General features: G+C 50.5%; 1 protein-coding gene across 6 annotated transcripts in view; it reads left to right on the top strand.

Annotated features, from left to right (window-relative positions):
* Nucleotides 1–230: 230 nt before the first annotated feature.
* Nucleotides 231–25,569, top strand: part of TMEM145 (transmembrane protein 145) — a 34,679-nt gene continuing 9,340 nt past the window's right edge. For 3 of the 6 annotated variants that reach the window (XM_071420863.1, XM_071420862.1, XM_071420861.1), the window contains exons 1-11: nt 231–444; nt 2,272–2,346; nt 3,191–3,268; nt 5,775–5,861; nt 7,182–7,283; nt 8,962–9,046; nt 11,964–12,035; nt 13,303–13,371; nt 17,877–17,957; nt 21,849–21,927; nt 23,367–23,460. In XM_071420863.1, coding sequence (XP_071276964.1) covers nt 244–444; nt 2,272–2,346; nt 3,191–3,268; nt 5,775–5,861; nt 7,182–7,283; nt 8,962–9,046; nt 11,964–12,035; nt 13,303–13,371; nt 17,877–17,957; nt 21,849–21,927; nt 23,367–23,460 — 1,023 coding nt within the window. In that variant the 5' untranslated portion in view covers nt 231–243. The remainder of the gene's footprint in view (nt 445–2,271; nt 2,347–3,190; nt 3,269–5,774; nt 5,862–7,181; nt 7,284–8,961; nt 9,047–11,963; nt 12,036–13,302; nt 13,372–17,876; nt 17,958–21,848; nt 21,928–23,366; nt 23,461–25,569) is intronic. The other 3 variants (XM_071420865.1, XM_071420864.1, XM_071420866.1) reach the window with 3 other exon arrangements.

The following is a 25,569-nucleotide window of genomic DNA, read 5'->3' as shown; positions in this document are numbered from 1 at the left end:
AAAATCGCCCCCAAAATCGCCCCAAATTCCCCCCAAATTCCCCCCCACCCCAGCCCCCGCCTTAGCCCCGCCCCCGCCTTAGCCCCGCCCCCGCCTTAGCCCCGCCCCGCCTTAGCCCCGCCTCCGCCTTAGCCCCGCCTCCGCCTTAGCCCCGCCTCCGCCTTAGCCACGCCCTCTCCTTATCCCCGCCCCTCGTGGGCGTGGCCGTGTCGCAGTGGGCGTGGCCGGCGCGGGCAGCGATCGATGGGGCTGCGGCCGGGGGCGATCCCGGCTTTGGGGGTGCCGGGTTTGGGGGTCCCGGGGGGGCTCCCGGGGGTCGCCGCGGGTTTGGGGGTGCCGGGGGGGTCCCGGGGGGGTTCCCCGGTGCTGCTGCCGCTGCTGCTGCTGCTGCTGCCCGCGGGAGCCGCCCCCAAATACGTGCGGGGCCGCATCAGCACCAAGGAGGTCAGCGGGGAATTTGGGGAGGGGGCTTCGGGGATGGGGGGGGGGGGGGGGGAGAAGGGATTGGGGACCCCCCATCATGGCCGGATTGGGTGGGGGGATTGATTGGTTTAATTGGAATTCATTTAATTTAATTTAATTTGATTTAATTTGATTTAATTTGATTTAATTAATGGAGGACCCCCCCCCCCATTATATCGGGACCCCTCCCCAAATTACATCAGACCCCCCCATTTCCATCGGGACCCCTCCCATTGATATCGGGACCCCCCCATTTCCATCGAGACCCCTCCCCAAATTACATCGGGACCCCCAAAAATGGCACCGGACCCCCCCCATTATATCGGGACCCCTCCCCAAATTACATCGGGACCCCCCCAAATTGCACCGGACCCCCCCAAATTCACCGGACCCCCCCATTTCCATCGGGACCCCTCCCCAAAATTGACCGGACCCCCCCATTATATCGGGACCCCTCCCCAAATTACACCGGACCCCCCCATTATATCGGGACCCCCCCATTTCCATCGAGACCCCTCCCCAAATTACATCAGGACCCCCCCAAATTACACCGGACCCCCCCATTTCCATCGAGACCCCTCCCCAAATTACACCGGACCCCCCCATTTCCATCGGAACCCCCCCATTATATCGGGACCCCTCCCCAAATTACATCGGGACCCCCCCAAATTCACCGGACCCCCCCAAATGGCACCGGACCCCTCCCATTTATATCGAGACCCCCCCATTTCCATCGAGACCCCTCCCCAAATTGCACCGGACCCCCCCATTTCCATCGGGACCCCTCCCCAAATTACACCGGGACCCCCAAAAATTGCACCGGACCCCCCCATTGTATCGGGACCCCTCCCCAAATTACACCAGGACCCCCCTATTTATATCGAGACCCCTCCCCAAATTACACCGGACCCCCCCCATTATATCGGGACCCCCCCCATTATATCGGGACCCCTCCCCAAATTACACCGCCCCCCCCCCCGTGTTTTTGGGGGGTCCCTGGGGGGTCTCGGGGGTGTTCAGGACCCCCCCCCCCCAAATGAATCCCCCGCGGTTGCCATGGAAACGCAGAGCGCGGCCGTTGCCGTGGCAACCGCGGGGTTTGGGGAGGGGTCTCGGGGCGGGATTTGGGTCTGGGGTCCTCAATTGGGTCTGGGGTCTCCATGATTTGGGTCTGGGGTCTCCATTTGGGTCTGGGGTCTCCCTGATTTGGGTCTGGGGTCCCCATTTGGGGCTGGGGTCTCCATTTGGGGCTGGGGTCCTCAATTGGGTCTGGGGTCTCCATTTGGGTCTGGGGTCTCAGTTTGGGTCTGGGGTCCCAATTTGGGTCTGGGATTCCAGTTTGGGTCTGGGGTCCCCATTTGGGTCTGGGGTCCCCATAATTTGGGCCTGGGTCTCCATTTGGGTCTGGGGTCTCCATTTGGGTCAGGGGTCTCCATAATTTGGGTCTCGGTCCCCATTTGGGTCTGGGGTCTCAGTTTGGGTCTGGGGTCCTCATTTGGGTCTGGGGTCCCAGTTTGGGTCTGGGGTCTCTGGGGGAGGTTTTAGGGGGGGTCTGGGCCCCCATAATTTGGGTCTGGGGTCTCCCTGATTTGGGTCTGGGGTCTCCATCATTTGGGTCTGGGGTCCCCATTTGGGTCTGGGGTCTTCATTTGGGTCTGGGGTCCCCCTGATTTGGGTCTGGGGTCTCTGGGGGAGGTTTTAGGGGGGGGTCTGGGCCCCCATAATTTGGGTCTGGGGTCCCCTGATTTGGGTCTGGGGTCCCCCTGATTTGGGTCTGGGGTCCCTGATTTGGGTCTGGGGTCTCTGCAGGACTGGGTGTTCCTGACCCGTTTCTGTTTCCTGTCCGATTTCGGCCGCCTCGATTTCCACTTCCGGTACCCCGAGGTCAGCCCCGAAGCCCCCAGACCCAAATTAACCCGGATACCCCCTAAAGCCCCCAGACCCAAATTAACCCCAAAGCCCCCAGACCCAAATTACCTCAAATAACCCCCCAAAGCCCCCAGACCCAAATGAAACCCCCAGATATCCCCAGATAGCCCCAAATAACCCCCAAATACCCCAAAGCCCCCAGACCCAATATCCCCCAAAGCCCCCAACCCAAATAAAGCCCCCAAATATCCCCCAAAGCCCCCAGACCCAAAATCCCCCAAATATCCCCCAAAAGCCCCCAGACCCAATTGAAGCCCCCAGCCCCAAACTCCCTGAAGCCCCCAGACCCAATTGAAGACCCCAGCCCAAACTGAAGCCCCCAGCCCCAATTCCCCCAGATTCTCCCCAAGCCCCCAGCCCCAATTGAAGCCCCCAGCCCCATTTGAAGCCCCCAGCCCCAAATGAAATCCCCAGCCCCAAACCGAAGCCCCCAGCCCCAAATACCCCCAGATTCTCCCAAAACCCCCAGCCCCAGGTGAAGCCCCCAGGCCCAAACACCCCCCAAAGCCCCCAGACCCAATTGAAGACCCCAGCCCAAACTGAAGCCCCCAGCCCCAATTCCCCCAGATTCTCCCCAAGCCCCCAGCCCCAAATGAAGCCCCCAGCCCCAATTGAAGCCCCCAGCCCCAACCGAAGCCCCCAGCCCCAATTCCCCCAGATTCTCCCCAAGCCCCCAGCCCCAGTTGAAGCCCCCAGCCCCAATTCCCCCAGATTCTCCCCAGGCCCCCAGCCCCAATTGAAGCCCCCAGCCCCAGTTGAAGCCCCCAGCCCCAATTCCCCGGCCCCCTCCCCACTTTAGGCCCGCTGCTGCCAGAACATTCTGCTCTACTTCGACGACCCCTCCCAATGGCCCGCGGTCTACAGGAGGGGGGGCAAGGTACGAATTGGGGCTGGGGGCTTCACCTGGGGCGGGGGGCATTGGGGGGTATTTGGGGCTGGGGGCTTTGGGGCTTCAATTGGGGCTGGGGGCTTCATTTGGGGCTGGGGGTTTGGGGGGGAATTGGGACTGGGGGCTTCGAGGGAGTCTGGGGGGTATTTGGGGCTGGGGGCTTCAATTTGGGCTGGGGGCTTTGGGGGTATTTGGGGCTTTGGGGGGGAATTGGGGCTGGGGGCTTCAATTTGGGCTGGGGGCTTTGGGGCTTCATTTGGGGCTGGGGGCTTTGAGGGAATCTGGGGGTATTTGGGTCTGGGGGCTTCAATTGGGGCTGGGGGCTTCACCTGGGGCTGGGGGTATTTGGGTCTGGGGGCTTCACCTGGGGCTGAGGGCTTCAATTGGGGCTGGGGGCTTCAGTTGGGGCTGGGGGCTTCATTTGGGGCTGGGGGCTTTGGGGGCCAATTGGGGCTGGGGGCTTCATTTGGGGCTGGGGGCTTCAGTTGGGGCTGGGGGCTTCAATTGGGGCTGGGGGCTTTCAGGTTGGTGAATTTGGGGAGGGGTCTCAGGGTGAATTTGGGGTCTGAATTTGAGGAGGGGTCTCGGGTTTTTTGGGGAGGGGTCTCGGGGCTAATTTGGGGAGGGGTCTCTGTGATTTTGGGGTGAATTTGGGGAGGGGTCTCAGCTCCCAAAATTTGGGGGTTTTTGGCCTCTTTTTGGGGCTTTTTTGGGGCATTTTGGGCTCTTTTGGGGCATTTTTGGGCTCTAAAACTTCGGGTTTTTTGGGGAGGGGTCTCGGGTTTTTTGGGGAGGGGTCTCAGGGTTAATTTGGGGAGGGGTCTCTGTGATTTTGGGGTGAATTTGGGGAGGGGTCAGGGAATTTGGGAAGGGGTCTCAGCCCCCAAAATTTGGGGGTTTTTGGCCTCTTTTTGGGGCAATTTTTGGGGCCATTTTGGGCTCTTTTGGGGCATTTTTGGGGCCTGAAACTTCGGGTTTTTTGGGGAGGGGTCTCAGGGTTAATTTGGGGAGGGGTCTCAGGGAATTTGGGGAGGGGTCCCAGGGTTAATTTGGGGAGGCTCAGCCCCCAAAATTTGGGGGGTTTGGGGCTCTTTTTGGGGCTTTTTGGGGCATTTTTGGGGTCTGAAACTTCGGGTTTTTTGGGGAGGGGTCTCGGGGTGAATTTGGGGAGGGGTCTCTGTGATTTTGGGGTGAATTTGGGGAGGGGTCTCAAGTCCCAAAATTTGGTTTTTTTGGGGCTCTTTTTGGGGCAATTTTGGGGCCTTTTTGGGCTCTTTTCGGGCATTTTTGGGGCCTGAAACTTCGGGATTTTTGGGGAGGGGTCTCGGGTTTTTTGGGGAGGGGTCTCGGGGTTAATTTGGGGAGAGGTCTCAGATGTCTCAGAGAATTTGGGGAGGGGTCTCAGCTCCCAAAATTTGGGGGTTTTTGGCCTCTTTTTGGGCATTTTTGGGGCCTTTTTGGGCTCTTTTGTGGCATTTTTGGGGCCTGAAACTTCGGGTTTTTTGGGGAGGGGTCCCGGGGTTAATTTGGGGAGGGGTCTCTGTGATTTTGGGGTTAATTTGGGGAGGGGTCTCTGAGCCCGGAGGAATTTGGGGAGGGGTCTCAGCTCCCAAAATTTGGGGGTTTTTGGGGCCATTTTGGGCTCTTTTGGGGCTTTTTTGGGGTCTGAAACTTCGGGTTTTTTGGGGAGGGGTCTCGGGGGGTCTCAGGGAATTTGGGGAGGGGTCTCAGGGAATTTGGGGAGGGGTCTCAGCCCCCAAAATTTGGGTTTTTTGGGGCTCTTTTGGGGCAATTTTGGGGCATTTTGGGCTCTCTTGGGGCATTTTTGTGGCATTTTTGGGGCTCTGAAACTTCGGGTTTTTTGGGGAGGGGTCTCGGGGTGAATTTGGGGAGGGGTCTCGGGGTTAATTTGGGGAGGGGTCTCAGATGTCTCAGAGAATTTGGGGAGGGGTCTCAGCTCCCAAAATTTGGGGGGTTTTGGGCTCTTTTGGGGCTTTTTGGGGCATTTTTGGGGCCTGAAACTTTGGGTTTTTTGGGGAGGGGTCTCGGGGTTAATTTGGGGAGGGGTCTCTGTGACTTTGGGGTTAATTTGGGGAGGGGTCTCAAGTCCCTAAATTTGGGTTTTTTGGGGCTCTTTTGGGGCAATTTTGGGGCCTTTTTGGGCTCTTTTGGGACAATTTTGGGGCCATTTTGGGCTCTTTTGGGGCTTTTTTGGGGTCTGAAACTTCGGGTTTTTTGGGGAGGGGTCTCGGGTTTTTTGGGGAGGGGTCTCGGGGTGAATTTGGGGAGGGGTCTCGGTGCCTTTGGGGTGTGAATTTGGGGAGGGGTCTCGGAATTTGGGAAGGGGTCTCAGCCCCCAAAATTTGGGGGTTTTGGGCTCTTTTGGGGCATTTTTGGGCTCTGAAACTTCGGGTTTTTTGGGGAGGGGTCCCGGGGTGAATTTGGGGAGGGGTCTCGGTGCCTTTGGGGTGTGAATTTGGGGAGGGGTCTCCAGGACTGCCTGGCCAAGGAGTCGGTGATCCGGCCCGAGAACAACCAGGTGATCAACCTGACCACGCAGTACGCCTGGTCCGGCTGCCAGGTGCGAATTGGGGCTGGGGGCTGCGGGGGGAATTCGGGGAGGGGTCTCGGGGGTCCGGGGCCATTTGGGGAGGGGTCTCGGCGCGAAAATTCGGGGTTTTTTGGGGCTTTTTTGGGTGTTTTTGGGTTTTTTGGGGGGTTTTTTGGGTTTTTTTGGGGTTTTTTTTGGGGCTTTTTGGGGCCTGAAAACTCGGGGAATTTGGGGAGGGGTCTCAGGGCTCTGAGGGAATTTGGGGAGGGGTCTCAGCTCTCAAAATTTGGGTTTTTTTGGGGCTTTTTTGGGGTTTTTTTGGGGGTTTTTTGGGCCTTTTTTGGGCTATAAAAGCTTGGGGAATTTAGGGAGGGGTCTGAGGGAATTGGGGCTGGGGGCTGCGGGGAGAATTCGGGGAGGGGGCTCGGGGGTCCGGGCCAATTTGGGGAGGGGTCTCGGCGCGAAAATTCGGGGTTTTTTGGGGCTTTTTTGGGCGTTTTATGGGGTTTTTTGGGTTTTTTTGGGGTTTTTTGGGCTATAAAAGCTTGGGGAATTTGGGGAGGGGTCTCAGCTCTCAAAATTTGGGTTTTTTTGGGCCTTTTTTGGGTTTTTTTGGGGATTTTTTGGGCCTTTTTTGAGGCTTTTTTGGGGCTTTTTGGGGCCTGAAAACTCCAGGGGTTTTTTGGGGAGGGGTCTCAGGGGTCTGGGGATATTTTGGGGAGGGGTCTGAGGGAATTTGGGGAGGGGTCTGAGGGAATTTGGGGAGGGGTCTCGGCTCTCAAAATTTGGGTTTTTTTGGGCCTTTTTTGAGGCTTTTTTGAGGCTCTTTTGGGGCTTTTTGGGCCTTTTTGGGGCCTGAAAACTCCAGGGTTTTTTTGGGGAGGGGTCTTGGGACTCCTGGGATATTTTGGGGAGGGGTCTCGAGGAATTGGGTCTGGGGGTTTCGGGGGCAATTTGGGGAGGGGTCTCAGCTCGCAAAATTTGGGCTTTCTTGGGGCTTTTTTGGGGTTTTTTGGGGCCTTTTTTGAGGCTTTTTTGGGGCTTTTTGGGGCCTGAAAACTCGGGGAATTTGGGGAGGGGTCTCAGGGAATTTGGGGAGGGGTCTCAGGGGTCTCAGGGAATTTGGGGAGGGGTCTCAGCTCTCAAAATTTGGGGCTTTTTTGTGCCTTTTTTGTGCCCTTTTTTGGGCTCTTTTTGAGTTCTTTTAGGCCATTTTTGGGGTTTTTTTGGGCCATTTTAAGCTCTAAAAACTCCGGGGTTTTTTTTGTTTTTTTGGGCTTTTTTGTTTTTTTTTTTGGGGAGGGGTCCCAGGGGGGTCTCTTGTGAATTTTGGGTCTGGGGTCTCCCCAGGTGCTGCCGGGGGTCTCGGGGAGGGTCCTGAGCTGCTCCAGCGGCCGCAGCTTCCGCTCGGTGCGGGAGCGCTGGTGGTACGTGGCGCTCAGCAAATGTGGGGTGAGTGACCCAAAAACCCCCAAAATCACCCCAAAATTGCCTCAAAAAACCCCAAATTCACCTCAAAAACCCCAAAATGACCCCAAAACCCCAGAAACCCCATCAAAATACCCCAAAATTGGCCCAAAATCCACCCCAAAATCCCCCAGAGCTCAGGGCGGGAGCGTTGGGGGAGTGACCCAAAAACCCCAAAAATCAGCCCAAAAAAACCGCAAAATGACACAAAAACCACCCCAAAAATCCCCAAAATCAGCCCAAAATCATCCTAAAAACCCCAAAATGCCCCAAAAACCCCAAAAAACCCCATCAAAATACCCCAAAATTGTCCCAAAATCCACCCCAAAATCCCCCAGAGTTCAGGGCGGGAGCGCTCAGCACCTGTGGGGGGAGTGACCCAAAAACCCCAAAAATCACCCCAAAAATCCCCAAAATAACCCCAAAATCGCCCCAAAAAACCCAAATCCACCTTAAAAACCCCAAAATGACCCAAAAACCCCAAAAAACCCCATCAAAATACCCCAAAATGTCCCAAAATCCACCAGAGCTCAGGGTGGGAGCGCTCAGCACGTGTGGGGAGAGTGACCCAAAACCCCCAAAAATCACCCCAAAAATCCCCAAAAAATCCCCAAAATCCCAAAAATCAGCCCAAAATCACCTTAAAAACCCCAAAATGACCCAAAAACCCTAAAAAACCCCATCAAAATACCCCAAAATGCCCCAAAATCCACCCCGAAATCCCCCAGAGCTCAGGGCGGGAGCGCTCAGCACGTGTGGGGGGAGTGACCCAAAAACCCCAAAAATCACCCCAAAAACCACCCGAAAAACCCCAAAAATCACCTGAAAAACCCCCAAAAAACCCCAAATTCACCTCAAAAACCCCAAAATGACCCAAAAACCCCAAAAAACCCCATCAAAATGCCCCAAAAATGGCCCAAAATCCACCCCAAAATCCACCAGAGCTCAGGGCGGGAGCATTGGGGGAGTGACCCAAAAACCCCAAAAATCACCCCAAAAAACCCCAAAAAATCCCCAAAATCCCAAAATCAGCCCAAAATCACCTTAAAAACCCCAAAATGACCCAAAAACTCCAAAAAACCCCATCAAAATGCCCCAAAAATGGCCCAAAATCCACCCCAAAATCCCCCAGAGCTGAGGGCGGGAGCGTTGGGGGAGTAACCCAAAAACCCCAAAAATCACCCCAAAAAACCCCAAAAAATCCCCAAAATCCCAAAATCAGCCCAAAATCACCTTAAAAACCCCAAAATGACCCAAAAACTCCAAAAAACCCCATCAAAATACACCAAAAATGCCCCGAAATCCACCCCAAAATCCCCCAGAGCTCAGGGCGGGAGCGCTCAGCACGTGTGGGGAGAGTGACCCAAAAACCCCAAAAATCACCCCAAAAATCCCCAGAAAAATTCCAAAAAAATCCCCAAAAAATCTTAAAATCCTCAAAATCTCCAAAAATCCCAAATCCACCCCAAAAAAACCCCAAAAAACCCTGTGAGAAAACCTGAAAAAAACCCCCAAAAAATCCCGAAAAAATCAAAATAAAGCCCCAAAAAACCCCCAAAAATCCCCAAAAAGATTCCGAAAAAAATCCCTAAAAATTCCTAAAAATGCCCCAAACCCTCAAAAACCCAAAAAGGCCCAAATTTACCCCAAAATGTCCCAAAAGGGCGGCGGGCTGGAGCTGGAGTACGAGATGGTTCTGACCAACGGCGACTCCTTCTGGACCCGGCATTTCTCGGCCGACGAGTTCGGTGCGGGGGAATTGGGGCTGGTTTGGGATTTTTTGGGGCATTTTGGGGATTTTGGGGTTTTTTGGGATTTTTTGGGGGGTTTTGGAATTTTTTTGGGTTTTTTTGGGATTTTATTTGGGATTTTTGGGGCTTTATTTTGGATTTTTTGGGGTTTTTTATTCGATTTTTTTGGGGTTGATTTGGGGCGTGGTCTCAGGGTTCATTTGGGGGCGGGGCCTCCGTTGATTTGGGGCGTGGCCTCCGCTAATTCGGGGCGGGGTCTCCATTAATTTGGGGCGTGGTCTCCGGGTTTATTTGGGGCTGGGGTCTCAGGGTTAATTTGGGGCGGGGTTTTCGCTAATTATGGGCGTGGCATATGCTAATTGTGGGCGTGGACTCAGCTAATTTGGGGCGTGGTTTCAGGGTTAATTGGGGCGTGGTCTCCGCTAATTTGGGGCGGGGTTTCCGCTAATTTGGGGGCGTGGTCTCCGCTTATTTGGGGGCGTGGTCTCTCCTAATTTGGGGGCGGGGTCTCAAGGTCAATTCGGGGCGTGGTCTCTGCTAATTTGGGGGCGTGGTCACCGCTAATTTGGGGGCGTGGTCTCCGTTAATTTGGGGCGTGGTCTTTGGGTTAATTTGGGGCGTGGTCTCTGTTAATTTGGGGCGTGGCCTCACCTAATTTGGGGCAGGCTCTCAAGGTTAATTCGGGGCGTGGTCTCAGGGTTAATTTGGGGCTTGGGCTCTGTTAATTTGGGGGCGTGGCCTTTGCTAATTTGGGGCGTGGTCTACGGTAATTTGAAGGCATGGTCTGGATTAATTTGGGGGCGTGGTCTCAGCTAATTTGGGGCGTGGTTTCATGGTTAATTTGGGGCGTGGTTTTCGTTAATTTGGGGCATGGTCTAAGCTAATTGGGGGCGGAGTCTCAGGGTTAAGTTGGGTGTGGTCTGGGTTAATTTGGGGGCGTGGTCTGGGTTAATTTGGGGCGTGGTCTCAGGGTTAATTTAGGGCGTGGTCTCTGCTAATTTGGGGCGTGGCCTTTGCTAATTGGTTCATGGCCTTTGCTAATTTGGGTCGTGGTCTCCAGGTTAATTTGGGGCGGGGTCTCCGTTAATTTGGGGGCGTGGTCTCCGCTAATTTGGGGCGTGGTCGGGGTTAATTTAGGGCGCGGTCTCTGCTAATTTGGGGCGTGGCCTTTGCTAATTTGGGGCGTGGGCTCTCTTAATTCGGGGCGTGGTCTCCGTTAATTTGGGGCGTGGTCTTAGCTAATTTGGGGCGTGGTTTCAGGGTTAATTTGGGGTGGCGTCTCCGCTAATTTGGGGGCGTGGTCTCCGTTAATTTGGGGGCGTGGTCTCCGTTAATTTGGGGCTGAGTCTCCATTAATTTGGGGCGTGGCCTTTGCTAATTTGGGGTGTGGTCTATGTTAATTGGGGCGGAGCCTCTGCTAATTTGGGGCGTGGCCTCTTCTAATTTGGGGACGTGGTCTGGGTTAATTGGGGGCGTGGTCTCTGCTAATTTGAGGGCGTGGTCTCAGGGTTAATTTGAGGGCGTGGTCTCCGTTAATATGGGGCGTGGTCTCCATTAATTTGGGGCGTGGCCTTTGCTAACTTGGGGCGTGGGCTCTCTTAATTTGGGGCGTGGCCTTTGCTAATTGGGGTCATGGCCTTTGCTAATTTGGGTCGTGGTCTCCGTTAATTTGGGGCGTGGCCTCTGCTAATTTGGGGCGTGGTCTGGCTTATTTTGGGGCGTGGCCTTCGTTAATTTGGGGCGTGGTTTTTGTTAATTTGGGGCGTGGTCTCAGCTAATTTGGGGGCGTGATCTCAGGGTTAGTTTGGGGGCGTGGTCGCCATTAATTTGGGGCGTGATCTCCGCTAATTGGGGTCATGGCCTTTGCTAATTTGGGGCGTGGTTTTAGGGTTAATTTGGGGCGGGGTCTGGGCTAATTGGGGGCGGGGGTTCCGCTAAGTAGGGGCGTGGTCTGGTTTAATATGGGGCGTGGTCTCCGCTAATTTGGGGGCGTGGCCCTCGTTAATTTGGGGCGTGGTCTTAGCTAATTGGGGTCATGGCCTTTGCTAATTTGGGTCTGGGGTCTCAGGGTTAATTTGGGGCGTGGCCTCTGCTAATTTGGGGCGTGTCCTCCTTTAATTTGGGGGCGTGGTCTCTGCTAATTTGAGGGCGTGGTCTCAGGGTTAATTTGGGGGCGTGGTCGCCATTAATTTGGGGCGTGATCTCCGCTAATTGGGGTCATGGCCTTTGCTAATTTGGGGCGTGGTTTTAGGGTTAATTTGGGGCGGGGTCTCTGTTAATTTGGGGGCGGAGTTGCCATTAATTTGGGGCGTGGTCTTCGTTAATTCGGGGCGTGGTCTCCGTTAATTTGGGGGCGTGATCTCCTCTAATTTGGGGCGTAGCCTTTCCTAATTTGGGGCGTGTCTCCTCTAATTTGTGGGCGTGGTCTCCGTGTTAATTTGGGGCCTGGTCTCCCCTAATTTGGGGCGTGGCCTTTGCTAATTTGGGGCGTGTCCTCCTCTAATTTGGGGGCGGGGTCTGCGCTAATTTGGGGCATGGCTTCTGCTAATTTGGGGCGTGGTCTGGGTTGATTTTGGGGCGTGGTCTCTGCTAATTTGGGGCGTGGCCTTTGCTAATTTGGGTCTGGGGTCTCAGGGTTAATTTGGGGCGTGGCCTCTGCTAATTTGGGGCGGGGTCTCAGCTAATTTGGGGGCGTGTCCTATGCTAATTTGGGGGCGTGGCCTCTGCTGATTGTGGGCGCGGCCTCACCTCCAAAATTCCAATTTTTCCCGCTTCTTTTGCCGTTTTCGGGCCTTTTTTGCCTCAAAATCTCCGGGATTTTTTTTGTGGATCCTTCCTGGACCCACCCCGAATTTGGGGAGGGGTCTCGGGGGGGTCCTTGGAAGCCCCCAGACCCAATTCCTGCCCCTCACAGGGATCCTGGAGACCGACATCACCTTCCTCCTCATCTTCAGCCTCATCTTCCTCCTCTCCTGCTACTGCGGCTGTGAGCGACGGGAATTTGGGGAGGGGGCCCGGGGGATTTGGGGAGGGGTCTCAAGGCCCAAAATTTGGGGGTTTTTGGGGTTTTTTGGGGATTTTTTTGGGGTTTTTGGGGGATTTTTGGGGTTTTTTTGGGGATTTTTTGGGGATTTTTTGGGGGTTTTTTGGGGTTTTTTGGGCTCTTTTGGGGCTTTTTGGGGTCTGAAAATTCCAGGTTTTGGGGGGGGGTCTCAGGAATTTGGGGAGGGGTCTCAAGGCCCAAAATTTGGGGGTTTTTGGGGTTTTTTTGGGATTTTTTGGGATTTTTTGGGGGTTTTTTTGGGGTTTTTTGGGGATTTTTTGGGAATTTTTTGGGGTTTTTTTGGGATTTTTGGCGTCTGAAAATTCCAGGTTTTGGGGAGGGGTCTCAGGAATTTGGGGAGGGGTCCGGGGGAATTTGGGGAGGGGTCTCAAGGCCCAAAATTTGGGGGTTTTTGGGGTTTTTTTGGGATTTTTTTGGGGATTTTTGGGGATTTTTTGGGGGTTTTTTTTGGGATTTTTGGGGTCTGAAAATTCCAGGTTTTGGGGAGGGGTCTCAGGAATTTGGGGAGGGGTCTCAGGGCCCAAAATTTGGGGGTTTTGGGGTTTTTTGGGGATTTTTTTGGGATTTTTTGGGGTTTTTTGGGGATTTTTTGGGGAGGGGTCTCGAGGGGGGAATTTGGGGAGGGGTCCCGGGGGATCTGGGGAGGGGTCTCAAGGCCCAAAATTTGGGGGTTTTTGGGGTTTTTTTGGGAATTTTTTGGGGTTTTTTTGGGATTTTTGGCGTCTGAAAATTCCAGGTTTTGGGGAGGGGTCTCAGGAATTTGGGGAGGGGTCCGGGGGAATTTGGGGAGGGGTCTCAAGGCCCAAAATTTGGGGGTTTTTGGGGTTTTTTGGGGATTTTTTTGGGGATTTTTTGGGGATTTTTGGGGGGTTTTTTGGGGAATTTTTTGGGATTTTTGGGGGGTTTTTTGGGGGGATTTTTGGGGTCAGAAAATTCCGATTTTTGGGGAGGGGTCTCTGAATCTCGGGGGGAATTTGGGGAGGGGCCTTGGGGGTCTCAGGGCATTTGGGGAGGGGTCTCAAGGCCCAAAATTTGGGATTTTTTGGGCCTCTTTTGTCCCTTTTTTGGGCTCTTTTTGGTCATTTTGGGGCCTGAAAATTCGGGTTTTTTTTGGGGAGGGAATTTGGGGAGGGGTCTCGGATCTCAGAGAATTTGGGGAGGGGTCTCTGAGGCCCCGCCCCCTCCCCAGACCGGCTCAAGGGGCGGCAGCTGCTCCACACAACCTACAAGATGTTCATGGCGGCCGCCGGCCTGGAGGGTGAGAATTGGGTCTGGGGGCTTCAATTGGGGCTGGGGGCTGCAATTGGGGCTGGGGGCTTCAGCTGGGAAAAATTTGGGATTTTTTGGGGCTTTTTTTGGGGGTAAAATTGGGGGTTTTGGGGGTAAATTTGGGGTTTTTTGGTTCATTTGGGTCTGGGGGCTTTAAGGGGGGAATTGGGTCTGGGGGCTTCATTGGGTGGATTTGAGTCTGGGGGCTGCAGTTGGGAAAAATTTGGGATTTTTTGGGGCAATTTTGGGGTAAAATTGGGGTTTTTTGGGGTAATTTGGGGCTGGGGGCTTAATTTGGGGCTGGGGGCTTTGAGGGGGGAATTGGGTCTGGGGGCTTCAATTGGGTCTGGGGGCTTCAATTGGGGCTGGGGGCTTCAGTTGGGAAAAATTTGGGATTTTTTGGGGCTTTTTTTGGGGTAAAATTGGGGTTTTTGGGTAAATTTGGGGGTTTTGGGTCATTTGGGTCTGGGGGCTGCAATTGGGGCTGGGGGCTTTGAGGGGGAAATTGGGTCTGGGGGCTTCATTGGGTTCAGTTGGGGCTGGGGGCTGCAATTGGGGCTGGGGGCTTCAGCTGGGAAAAATTTGGGGTTTTTCGGGGCAAATTTTGGGGTAAAATTGGGGATTTTTGGGTAAATTTGGGTTTTTTGGGTCATTTGGGTCTGGGGCTTCAATTGGGTCTGGGGGCTTTGAGGGGGGAATTGGGGCTGGGGGCTTCAATTGGGTCTGGGGGCTTCAATTGGGGCTGGGGGCTTCAGCTGGGAAAAATTTGGGATTTTTTGGGGCTTTTTTTGGGGGTAAAATTGGGGTTTTTGGGTAAATTTGGGGGTTTTTGGGTAATTTGGGGCTGGGGGCTTCAATTGGGTCTGGGGGCTTCAGGGGAGGAATTGGGGCTGGGGGCTTCAATTGGGGCTGGGGGCTTCAGCTGGGAAAAATTTGGGATTTTTTGGGGCAAAATTTGGGGTAAAATTGGGGCAATTTTAGGTTTATTTGGGGATTTTTGGTTTATTTGGGGCTGGGGGCTTCCATTGGGCCTGGGGGCTTTGGGGGGTGGATTTGGGTCTGGGGGCTTCATTGGGTTCAATTGGGGCTGGGGGCTTCAGGTGGGAAAAATTTGGGAATTTTTGGGGCGAATTTTGGGGTAAAATTGGGGGTTTTGGGGGTAAATTTGGGGTTTTTTGGTTCATTTGGGTCTGGGGGCTTTAAGGGGGGAATTGGGTCTGGGGGCTTCATTGGGTGGATTTGAGTCTGGGGGCTGCAGTTGGGAAAAATTTGGGATTTTTTTGGGGCAATTTTGGGGTAAAATTGGGGTTTTTTGGGGTAATTTGGGGCTGGGGGCTTAATTTGGGGCTGGGGGCTTTGAGGGGGGAATTGGGTCTGGGGGCTTCATTTGGGTCTGGGGGCTTCAATTGGGTCTGGGGGCTTCAGGTGGGAAAAATTTGGGGTTTTTTGGGGCGAATTTTGGGTAAAATTGGGGGTTTTGGGGTAAATTTGGGGTTTTTTGGTTCATTTGGGTCTGGGGGCTTTAAGGGGGGAATTGGGTCTGGGGGCTTCATTGGGTGGATTTGAGTCTGGGGGCTGCAGTTGGGAAAAATTTGGGATTTTTTGGGGCAATTTTGGGGTAAAATTGGGGTTTTTTGGGGTAATTTGGGGCTGGGGGCTTAATTTGGGGCTGGGGGCTTTGAGGGGGGAATTGGGTCTGGGGCTTCATTTGGGTCTGGGGGCTTCAATTGGGTCTGGGGGCTTCAGGTGGGAAAAATTTGGGGTTTTTTGGGGCGAATTTTGGGGTAAAATTGGGGGTTTTGGGGGTAAATTTGGGGTTTTTTTGGGGTCGATTTGGGGGTTTTTGGGTAATTTGGGTCTGGGGGCTTCAATTGGGGCTGGGGGCTTCAGCTGGGAAAAATTTGGGATTTTTTGGGGCGAATTTTGGCGTAAAATTGGGGTAAATTTGGGGCTTTTTGGTTCATTTGGGTCTGGAGGCTTCGGGGGGGGAATTGGGTCTGGGGGCTTCAATTGGGGCTGGGGGCTTCAGCTGGGAAAAATTTGGGATTTTTTGGGGATTTTTTTGGGGTAAATTTGGGGTTTTTTGGGGTAAATTTGGGGGTTTTTGGGTAATTTGGGTCTGGGGGCTTCATTTGGGTCTGGGGGCTTTGAGGGGGGAATTGGGTCTGGGGGCTTCAATTGGGGCTGGGGGCTTCAATTGGGGCTGGGGGCTTCAGCTGGGAAAAATTTGGGATTTTTTGGGGCTTTTTTTGGGGGTAAAATTGGGGGTTTTGGGGGTAAATTTGGGGTTTTTTGGTTCATTTGGGTCTGGGGGCTTTAAGGGGGGAATTGGGTCTGGGGGCTTCAATTGGGTCTGGGGGCTTCAATTGGGGCTGGGGGCTTCATTGGGAAAAATTTGGGATTTTTTGGGGGTTTTTTTGGGGTAAATTTGGGGTTTTTTGGGGTAAATTTGGGGGTTTTTGGGTAATTTGGGGCTGGGGGCTTCAATTGGGTCTGGGGGCTTTGAGGGGGGAATTGGGGCTGGGGGCTTCATTGGGTTCAATTGGGTCTGGGGGCTGCAATTGGGGCTGGGGGCTTCAGGTGGAAAAATTTGGGGTTTTTTGGGGCTTTTTTTGGGGTAAAATTGGGGTTTTTGGGTAAATTTGGGGGTTTTTGGGTAATTTGGGGCTGGGGGCTTCAATTGGGTCTGGGGGCTTTGAGGGGGGAATTGGGGCTGGGGGCTGCAATTGGGGCTGGGGGCTTCATTTGGGAAAAATTTGGGATTTTTTGGGGCAAAATTTGGGGTAAAATTGGGGCAATTTTTGGGTAATTTTGGGTTTTTTGGGTCATTTGGGTCTGGGGGCTTCAATTGGGTCTGGGGGCTTTGAGGGGGGAATTGGGGCTGGGGGCTTCATTGGGTTCAATTGGGGCTGGGGGCTTCATTTGGGAAAAATTTGGGATTTTTTGGAGCAAAATTTGGGGTAAAATTGGGGCAATTTTTGGGTAATTTTGGGTTTTTTGGGTCATTTGGGTCTGGGGGCTTCAATTGGGTCTGGGGGCTTTGAGGGGGGAATTGGGGCTGGGGGCTTCATTGGGTTCAATTGGGGCTGGGGGCTTCATTGGGAAAAATTTGGGATTTTTTGGAGCAAAATTTGGGGTAAAATTGGGGCAATTTTTGGGTAATTTTGGGTTTTTTGGGTCATTTGGTCTGGGGGCTTCAATTGGGTCTGGGGGCTTTGAGGGGGGAATTGGGGCTGGGGGCTTCATTGGGTTCAATTGGGGCTGGGGGCTTCATTTGGGAAAAATTTGGGATTTTTTGGAGCAAAATTTGGGGTAAAATTGGGGCAATTTTTGGGTAATTTTGGGTTTTTTGGGTCATTTGGGTCTGGGGGCTTCAGTTGGGGCTGGGGGCTTCAGCTGGGAAAAATTTGGGATTTTTTGGGGCAATTTTTGGGGTAAATTTTGAGGTTTTTGGGGCAAATTTTGGGATTTTTTTGGGGTTTTTTGGTTGTTTTGGGTCTGGGGTCTCGGGGGAATTTGGGGAGGGGTCTCACCCTCCCTCCCCCCCCCTTTTTGGGCGCCCCCTCCCCAAATTCCGGGAGGAGTTTGGGCATTTTTGGTGCAAATTTTGAGGTTTTTGGGGCAAATTTTGGGATTTTTTTGGGATTTTTTTGGGTTTTTTGGTTGTTTTGGGTCTGGGGTCTCGGGGGGAATTTGGGGAGGGGTCTCACCCCCCCTCCCCCCCCCCTTTTGGGCGCCCCCTCCCCAAATTCCAGGAGGAGTTTGGGGGTGGAATTTGGGGATTTTTGGTGCAAAATTTGAGGTTTTTGGGGCAAATTTTGGGATTTTTTGGGGGTTTTTGGTTGTTTTGGGTCTGGGGTCTCGGGGGGAATTTGGGGAGGGGTCTCACCCCCCCCTCCCCCCCCATTTTGGGCGCCCCCTCCCCCAAATTCCAGGAGCTTCCCCAAGGGTGGATTTGGGCATTTTTGGGGCAAATTTTGAGATTTTTGGTGCAAATTTTGGGATTTTTTTGGGGTTTTTTTGGGGTTTTTTGGGTCTTTTGGGTCTGGGGTCTCGGGGGGAATTTGGGGAGGGGTCTCACCCTCCCCTCCCCCCCTTTTTGGGCGCCCCCTCCCCAAATTCCAGGGGGAGTTTGGGGGTGGAATTTGGGGATTTTTGGGGCAAATTTTGAGGTTTTTGGGGCAAATTTTGGGATTTTTTGGGGGTTTTTTGGTTGTTTTGGGTCTGGGGTCTCGGGGGGAATTTGGGGAGGGGTCTCACCCCCCCCCTCCCCCCCCATTTTGGGCGCCCCCTCCCCAAATTCCAGGAGCTTCCCAAGGGAGGAATTTGGGGATTTTTGGGGCAAATTTTGAGGTTTTTGGGGCAAATTTTGGGATTTTTTTGGGATTTTTTTTGGGGTTTTTTGGTTGTTTTGGGTCTGGGGTCTCGGGGGGAATTTGGGGAGGGGTCTCACCCCCCCCTCCCCCCCCCCCTTTTTGTGCCCCTCCCCCCCAGTTCTGAGCCTCCTCCTCAGCTGCGTCTACTGGGGCCAGTACGGCTGTGACGGGGTCGGGCACGGCGCCCTCAAACTGCTGGGTACGCTGCAAATTGGGGCAAATTCCCGGGATTTTGGGCAAATTCGGGGTTTGGGGAGTTGGGGGGAAAAATTGGGTGGAATTTGGGTGAAAATTGGGCGAAAATTGGGTGAAAATTGAGCGAAATTTGGGCAAAAATTGGGGTTTTTAAAGGGGTTTTGGGGAGGATTTCAGGGCAGAATTTGGGAGGATTTTGGGGTGAATTTGGGGGAAATTGGGAAATTTGGGAAATGGCAAAAAATTGGGGGAAATGTGGAGAAAATTTGGGAAAAAATTGGGGAGAAAATTGGGGAAAATTTGGGGGAAATTTGGGTGAAAATTGGGCAAAATTTGGGCAAAAATTGGGGTTTTTTAAAGGGGTTTGGGGGGGACTCAAGGGAGGATTTTAGGGAGGATTTTGGGGTGAATTTGGGGGATTTGGGGAAAATTGGGAATTTGGGAATTTTTGGGGCAATTTGGGGAAAAATTTGGGGGAATTTGGGTGAAAATTGGGCGAAATTTGGGCAAAAATTGGGCAAAAATTGGGGTTTTTAAAGGGATTTTGGGGAGGATTTCAGGGCAAAATTTGGGAGGATTTTGGGGTGAATTTGGGGGAAATTGCGAAATTTGGGAATTTGTAAAAATTTGGGGGAAATCTGGGGAAAATTGGGGAAAAAATTGGGGAAAATTTGGGTGAAAATTGAGCGAAATTTGGGCAAAATTGGGGTTTTTTAAAGGAGTTTTGGGAGGAGTTTGGGGAGGACTCAAGGGAGGATTTTGGGGTGAATTTGGGGGATTTGGGGAAAATTGGGAATTTGGGAAATTTTGGGGCAATTTGGGGAAAAATTTGGGGGAATTTGGGAAAAATTGGGGGGAAATTTTTGGGAATATTTGGGGAATATTTGGGGGATTTTGGGGAATATTTTAGGAATATTTTGGGTCGATTTTGGGTGGATTTTGGGGCAATTTTGGGTGAATTTTGGGTGGATTTTTGGGGCTATTTTAGGGATATTTTGGGGCTATTTTGGGTCAATTTTGGGTGGATTTTTGGGAATATTTTGGGTGGATTTTGGGTGGATTTTTGGGGCTATTTTGGGCCTATTTTGGGGCTATTTTGGGAATATTTTGGGGCTATTTTGCGGCTTTTTTGGGTAAATTTTGGGTGGATTTTTGGGAATATTTTGGGGCTATTTTGGGTCAATTTTGGGTCAGTTATGGGTGGATTTTTGGGCCTATTTTGGGTCGATTTTGGGTGGATTTTTGGGAATATTTTGGGGCTATTTTGGGTGGATTTTTGGGAATATTTTGGGTGGATTTTTGGGGTGATTTGGGTCAATTTTGGGTGGATTTTTGGGAATATTTTGGGTCCATTTTGGGTGGATTTTTGGGAATATTTTGGGGCTATTTTAGGTCAATTTTGGGTGGATTCTGGGTGGATTTTTGGGCCTATTTTGGGTCAATTTTGGGTCAATTCTGGGCGGATTTTTGGGCCTTTTTTGGGAATATTTTGGGGCTATTTTAGGTCAATTTTGGGTCGATTCTGGGTGGATTTTTGGGCCTATTTTGGGTCAAATTTGGGTGGATTTTTGGGTGGATTTTGGGAATTTTTGGGTCAATTTTGGGTGGATTTTTGAGTGGATTTTTGGGAATATTTTGGGGCTATTTTAGGTCAGGTTTGGGCGGATTCTGGGTGGATTTTTGAGTGGATTTTGGGAATTTTTGGGTCAAATTTGAGCGGATTTTTGGGCCTATTTTGGGTCAATTTTGGGTCAATTTTGGGCGGATTTTTGGGTGGATTTTGGGAATTTTTGGGGCGATTTTGGGTCAATTCTGGGTGGATTTTTGGGGCTATTTTGGGTGGATTTTTGGGTGGATTTTTGGGGCTATTTTGGGTCAATTCTGGGTGGATTTTTGGGGCTATTTTAGGTCAATTTTGGGTGGATTCTGGGTGGATTTTTGGGGTGATTTTGGGGCTATTTTGGGTCAATTCTGGGTGGATTTTTGGGGCTATTTTGGGTCGATTCTGGGTGGATTTCTGGGCGGATTTTTGGGCCTTTTTTGGGAATATTTTGGGGCTATTTTAGGTCAATTTTGGGCGGATTCTGGGTGGATTTTTGGGCCTATTTTGGGTCAAATTTGGGTGGATTTTTGGGTGGATTTTGGGAATTTTTGGGTCAATTTTGGGTGGATTTTTGAGTGGATTTTTGGGAATATTTTGGGGCTATTTTAGGTCAGTTTTGGGTGGATTCTGGGTGGATTTTTGGGTGGATTTTGGGAATTTTCGGGGCTATTTTGGGTCAATTTTGGGTGGATTTTTGGGAATATTTTGGGGCTATTTAAGGTCAACTTTGGGCGGATTTTTGGGTCAATTTTGGGTGGATTTTTGGCCCTATTTTGGGTGGATTCTGGGTGGATTTTTGGGGTGATTTTGGGGCTATTTTGGGTCAATTTTGGGTGGATTTTTGGGGCGATTTTGGGAATATTTTGCGTCAATTTTGGGTGGATTTTTGGGAATATTTTGGGGCTATTTTGGGTCAATTCTGGGTGGATTTTTGGGAATATATTTGGGCTATTCTGGGGCTATTTTGGGTCAATTTTGGGTGGATTTTGGGTGGATTTTTGGGGCTATTTTGCGTCAATTCTGGGCGGATTTTTGGGCCTATTTTGGGTGGATTCTGGGCGGATTTTTGGGTGGATTTTGGGAATTTTTGGGGATATTTTGGGTGGATTTTTGGGAATATTTTGGGTCAATTTTGGGTCAATTTTGGGTGGATTTTTGAGTGGATTTTTGGGAATATTTTGGGGCTATTTTAGGTCAGTTTTGGGTGGATTCTGGGTGGATTTTTGGGTGGATTTTGGGAATTTTTGGGGCGATTTTGGGTCAATTTTTGGCGGATTTTTGGGTGGATTTGGGAATTTTTGGGGCTATTTTGGGCGGATTTTGGGTGGATTTTTGGGAATATTTTGGGGCTATTTTAGGTCAATTTTGGGTGGATTCTGGGTGGATTTTTGGGTGGATTTTGGGAATTTTCGGGGCTATTTTGGGTCAATTTTGGGTGGATTTTTGGGTAGATTTTGTGGCTATTTTGGGGCTATTTTAGGTCAATTTTGGGTGGATTCTGGGTGGATTTTTGGGAATATTTTGGGAATATTTTGGGTGGATTCTGGGTGGATTTTTGGGGCTATTTTGGGTCAATTTTGGGTGGATTTTGGGTGGATTTTTGGGTGGATTTTGGGAATTTTTGGGGCTATTTTGGGTCGATTTTGGGTGGATTTTGGGTGGATTTTTGGGCCTATTTTGGGTCAATTCTGGGAGGATTTTTGGGAATATTTTGGGTCAATTTTAGGTCAATTTTGGGTCAGTTCTGGGTGGATTTTTGGGTGGATTTTGGGAATTTTTGGGGCTATTTTGGGTCAGTTCTGGGTGGATTTTTGGGTGGATTTTGGGAATTTTTGGGGCTATTTTAGGTCAATTTTGGGTGGATTCTTGGTGGATTTTTGGGTCAATTTTGGGTGGATTTTTGGGTGGATTTTGGGTCAATTTTGGGTCAGTTCTGGGTGGATTTTTGGGTGGATTTTTGGGAATATTTTGGGGCTATTTTAGGTCAATTTTGGGTCGATTCTGGGTGGATTTTTGGGTGGATTTTGGGAATTTTCGGGGCTATTTTGGGTCAATTTTGGGTGGATTTTGGGTGGATTTTTGGGGCTATTTTGCGTCAATTCTGGGCGGATTTTTGGGCCTATTTTGGGTGGATTCTGGGCGGATTTTTGGGTGGATTTTGGGAATTTTTGGGGCTATTTTGGGTGGATTTTTGGGAATATTTTGGGTCAATTTTGGGTCAATTTTGGGCGGATTTTTGGGTGGATTTTGGGAATTTTTGGGGCGATTTTGGGGGGATCTTTGCCCCCCCAGGGAAGCTCCTGTTCTCCATCAGCTTCCTCATCTTCCTCCTGATGCTGATCCTGCTGGGCAAGGGCTTCTCTGTCACCAGGTGGGCCAAAGGTCACCCAGGGGTCACCCGGGGTCACCTGGGGTCACCCGGGGTCACCCAGGGGTCAGGGGTCACTCTGGGGCATTTCAGGCCTTTTTTGGGCCATTTTTAGGCCATTTTTAGGCCATTTTTGGGCCATTTTTAGGGCATTTTTGGGCCATTTTTGGGGGCATTTTTAAGTTTTTTGGGGGGGATTTTTTGGGATTTTTTGGGGATTTTTTTGAGATTTTTCTTAAATTTTTTTCAATTTTGGGGGAATTTTTTTGGTGATTTTGGGGTTGTGGTCACTCAGGGCCATTTTGGGGCAGTTTTGGGCATTTTTGAGGGATTTTTTTGGGGTTTTGTGGGGATTTTTTGGGGATTTTGGGGGATTTTGGGGGTTGGGGTCACCCGGGGTCACCCAGGGGTCACCCAGGGGTCAGGGGTCACTCTGGGGCATTTTGGGGATTTTTTGAGGATTTTTTTCGGAATTTTTTGGGGATTTTTTTGAGATTTTTTTTTGAAATTTTTGAAATTTTTTGGGGATTTTTGGGGGATTTTGGGGGTTGGGGTCACCCAGGGGTCACTCAGGGGTCAGGGGTCACTCTGGGGCATTTTGGGCCATTTTTGGGCCATTTTTGGGGCATTTTTAGGGCATTTTTGGGGGCATTTTTAGGGCATTTTTGGGCCATTTTTGGGCCATTTTGGGGGCATTTTTCAGATATTTTTGGGGGGATTTTTTTGAATTTTTGGGGATTTTTTGAGATTTTTTTGAGATTTTTTTCGGGATTTTTTGGGAATTTTTTTGAGATTTTTTTGGAATTTTTTTGAGATTTTTTTCGGATTTTTTTTCGGATTTTTTTCGGAATTTTTTCCGATTTTGGGGGATTTTTTTGGTGATTTTGGGGTTGTGGTCACTCAGGGTCATTTTGGGCCATTTTGGGCCATTTTTGGGCCATTTTTGGGGCTTTTTTGAGATTTTTTGGTGATTTTGGGGTTGGGGGTCACTCAGTGCCATTTGGGGCCATTTTTGGGTCATTTGGGGCCATTTTTGGGGCATTTTTGGGGCATTTTTGGGCCATTTTTGGGGGAATTTTTTGGAATTTTTGGGGGATTTTTTGGGGGATTTTGGGGTTGTGGTCACTCAGGGTCATTTTGGGCCATTTTTGGGGCATTTTTGGGGCTTTTTTTTGGGGATTTTTTGGGGGATTTTTTTGGGGATTTTGGGGCTGGGGTCACTCAGGGGTCACTCAGGGGTCAGAGGTCACTCAGGGGTCACTCAGGGGTCATTTTGGGCCATTTTTGGGGCATTTTTGGGCCATTTTGGGCCATTTTTGGGGCATTTTTGGGGTATTTTTGGGGCTTTTTTTTGGGGATTTTTTGGGGATTTTGGGGCTGGGGTCACTCAGGGGTCAGAGGTCACTCAGGGGTCACTCAGGGCTCACTCTGTGCTCACTCAGGGGCCGCATCAGCCCGGGGGGCTCCGTCCGTCTGTCCGTCTACATGACCCTGTACAGCATCGCCCACATCGCCCTGCTCACCTACGAGGCTCAGGTCAGCCCCAAAAAACCCAAAATTTACCCCAAAATTCACCCCAAAACTGCCCAGAATCCGCCCCAAAAATCCGTCCCAAAATCCCCAAAATTCACCTCAAAAATCCGTCCCAAAATCCCCAAAATTCACCCCAAAATTGCCCAGAATCCACCCCAAAATCCTCAAAATTTACCCCAAAATTCACCCCAAAAATCCGCCCCAAAATCCCCAAAATTCACCCCAAAATTGCCCAGAATCCGCCCCAAAAATCCGTCCCAAAATCCCCAAAATTTACCCCAAAATTCACCCCAAAACTGCCCAGAATCACCCCAAAATTCACCCCACAATTGCCCAGAATCTGCCCCAAAAAACCCAAAATTTACCCCAAAATTCACCCAAAATTGCCCAAAATTCACCCCAAAAATCCGCCCCAAAATCCCCAAATTTGCCCCAAAATCCACCCCAAAAATCCACCCCAAAATCCCCAAAATTCACCCCAAAAATCCGCCCCAAATCCTAAATTCCCCCAAAAATTTACCCCAAAATTTGCCCTCAAAATTTACCCCAAAATTCACCCCAAAAATCCGCCCCAGAATCCCAAAATTCACCCCAAAATTCACCCCAAAATTGCCCAGAACCACCCCCAAAAATCCGTCCCAAAATCCTCAAAATTCACCCCAAAATCCGCCCCCAAAATTGCCCAGAATCCGCCCCAAATCCTCAAAATTCACCCCAAAACTGCCCAGAATCCGCCCCAAAAATCCGCCCCAAAATCCCCAAAATTCACCCCAAAATCCGCCCCAAAATCCTCAAAATTTACCCCAAAATTCACCCAAAATTGCCCAGAATCACCCCAAAATTTGCCCTCAAAATTGCCCAGAATCACCCCAAAAATCCGCCCCAAAATCCCCAAAATTTACCCTAAAATTCACCCCAAAACTGCCCAAAATTTACCCCAAAATTTGCCCTCAAAATTGCCCAGAATCCGCCCCAAAATCCTCAAAATTTACCCCAAAATTCACCCCAAAAATCTGCCCCAAAATCCCCAAAATTTACCCCAAAAATCCGCCCCAAAATCCCCAAAATTCACCCCAAAATTTTTACCTTATTTTGGGAATTTTTGGGGATATTTTGGGAATATTTTAGGAGATTTTTGGGATAATTTTGGAGATATTGGGGGGATTTTTTGAGAATATTTTGGGAATTTTTGGGGGATATTTTGGGGATTTATAGGGATATTTTTGGGGATATTTTTGCTGTATTTTCGAGATATTTTGGAGATTTTTTGGGGCTATTTTGGGGATATTTTGGTAATTTTTTTAGGATATTTTTGGGATATTTTTGGGGATATTTTGGGATTTTTTTAGGATATTTTGGGGATATTTTTGGGGATATTGGGGGGATTTTTTGGGGATATTTTAGGGATATTTTCCCCTTATTTTGGGGAATTTTTTTAGGATATTTTTGGGATATTTTGGGGATATTGGGGGGATTTTTGGGGGATATTTTGGGGATTTATGGGGATATTTTGGGGATATTTTTGGGTATATTTTGGGGGTATTTTTGCCTTATTTTCGAGATATTTTGGAGATTTTTTGGAGATATTTTAGGATATTTTTGGGGTAATTTTGGGGATATTGGGGGGATTTTTGGAGGATATTTTTGGGATTTATGGAGATATTTTGGGGATATTTTTGGTATAATTTTGGAGATATTTTTGCCATATTTTGGGATAATTTTGGCCACATTTTGGCCATGTTTTGAGGCCATTTCCTGTGCTTTTGGTGCAGTTTTTTGACCCTGGCCAGGTGCTCTACACCTACGAGTCCCCGGCCGGTTACGGCCTCATCGCGCTGCAGGTCGGGGCCTTGGGGCTTTTTGGTCATTTTTTGGGGCATTTTTGGGGACATTTTTGGGGGCATTTTTTGGTCATTTTTGGGGCATTTTTAGGGGATTTTTTGGGGTTATTTTTGAGATACTTCGGGATTTTTTGGGGGCTAATTTGGGGATTTTTGGGGATTTTTATGGGATTTTTTAGGATTTTTTGAGGTAATTTTGAGGATATTGGGGGGATTTTTTGAGGATATTTGGGGGATTTTTTGAGGATATTTTGGGGATATTTTTGGGTAT

Source organism: Agelaius tricolor, unplaced genomic scaffold (genome assembly GCF_023055355.1).
Source record: "Agelaius tricolor isolate 1412-34295 unplaced genomic scaffold, bAgeTri1.0.p SCAF_168, whole genome shotgun sequence".
NCBI lineage: Eukaryota > Metazoa > Chordata > Aves > Passeriformes > Icteridae > Agelaius > Agelaius tricolor.
Note: the sequence above shows the minus strand (reverse complement) of the source record. Positions and strands in the feature narration are given on the sequence as shown.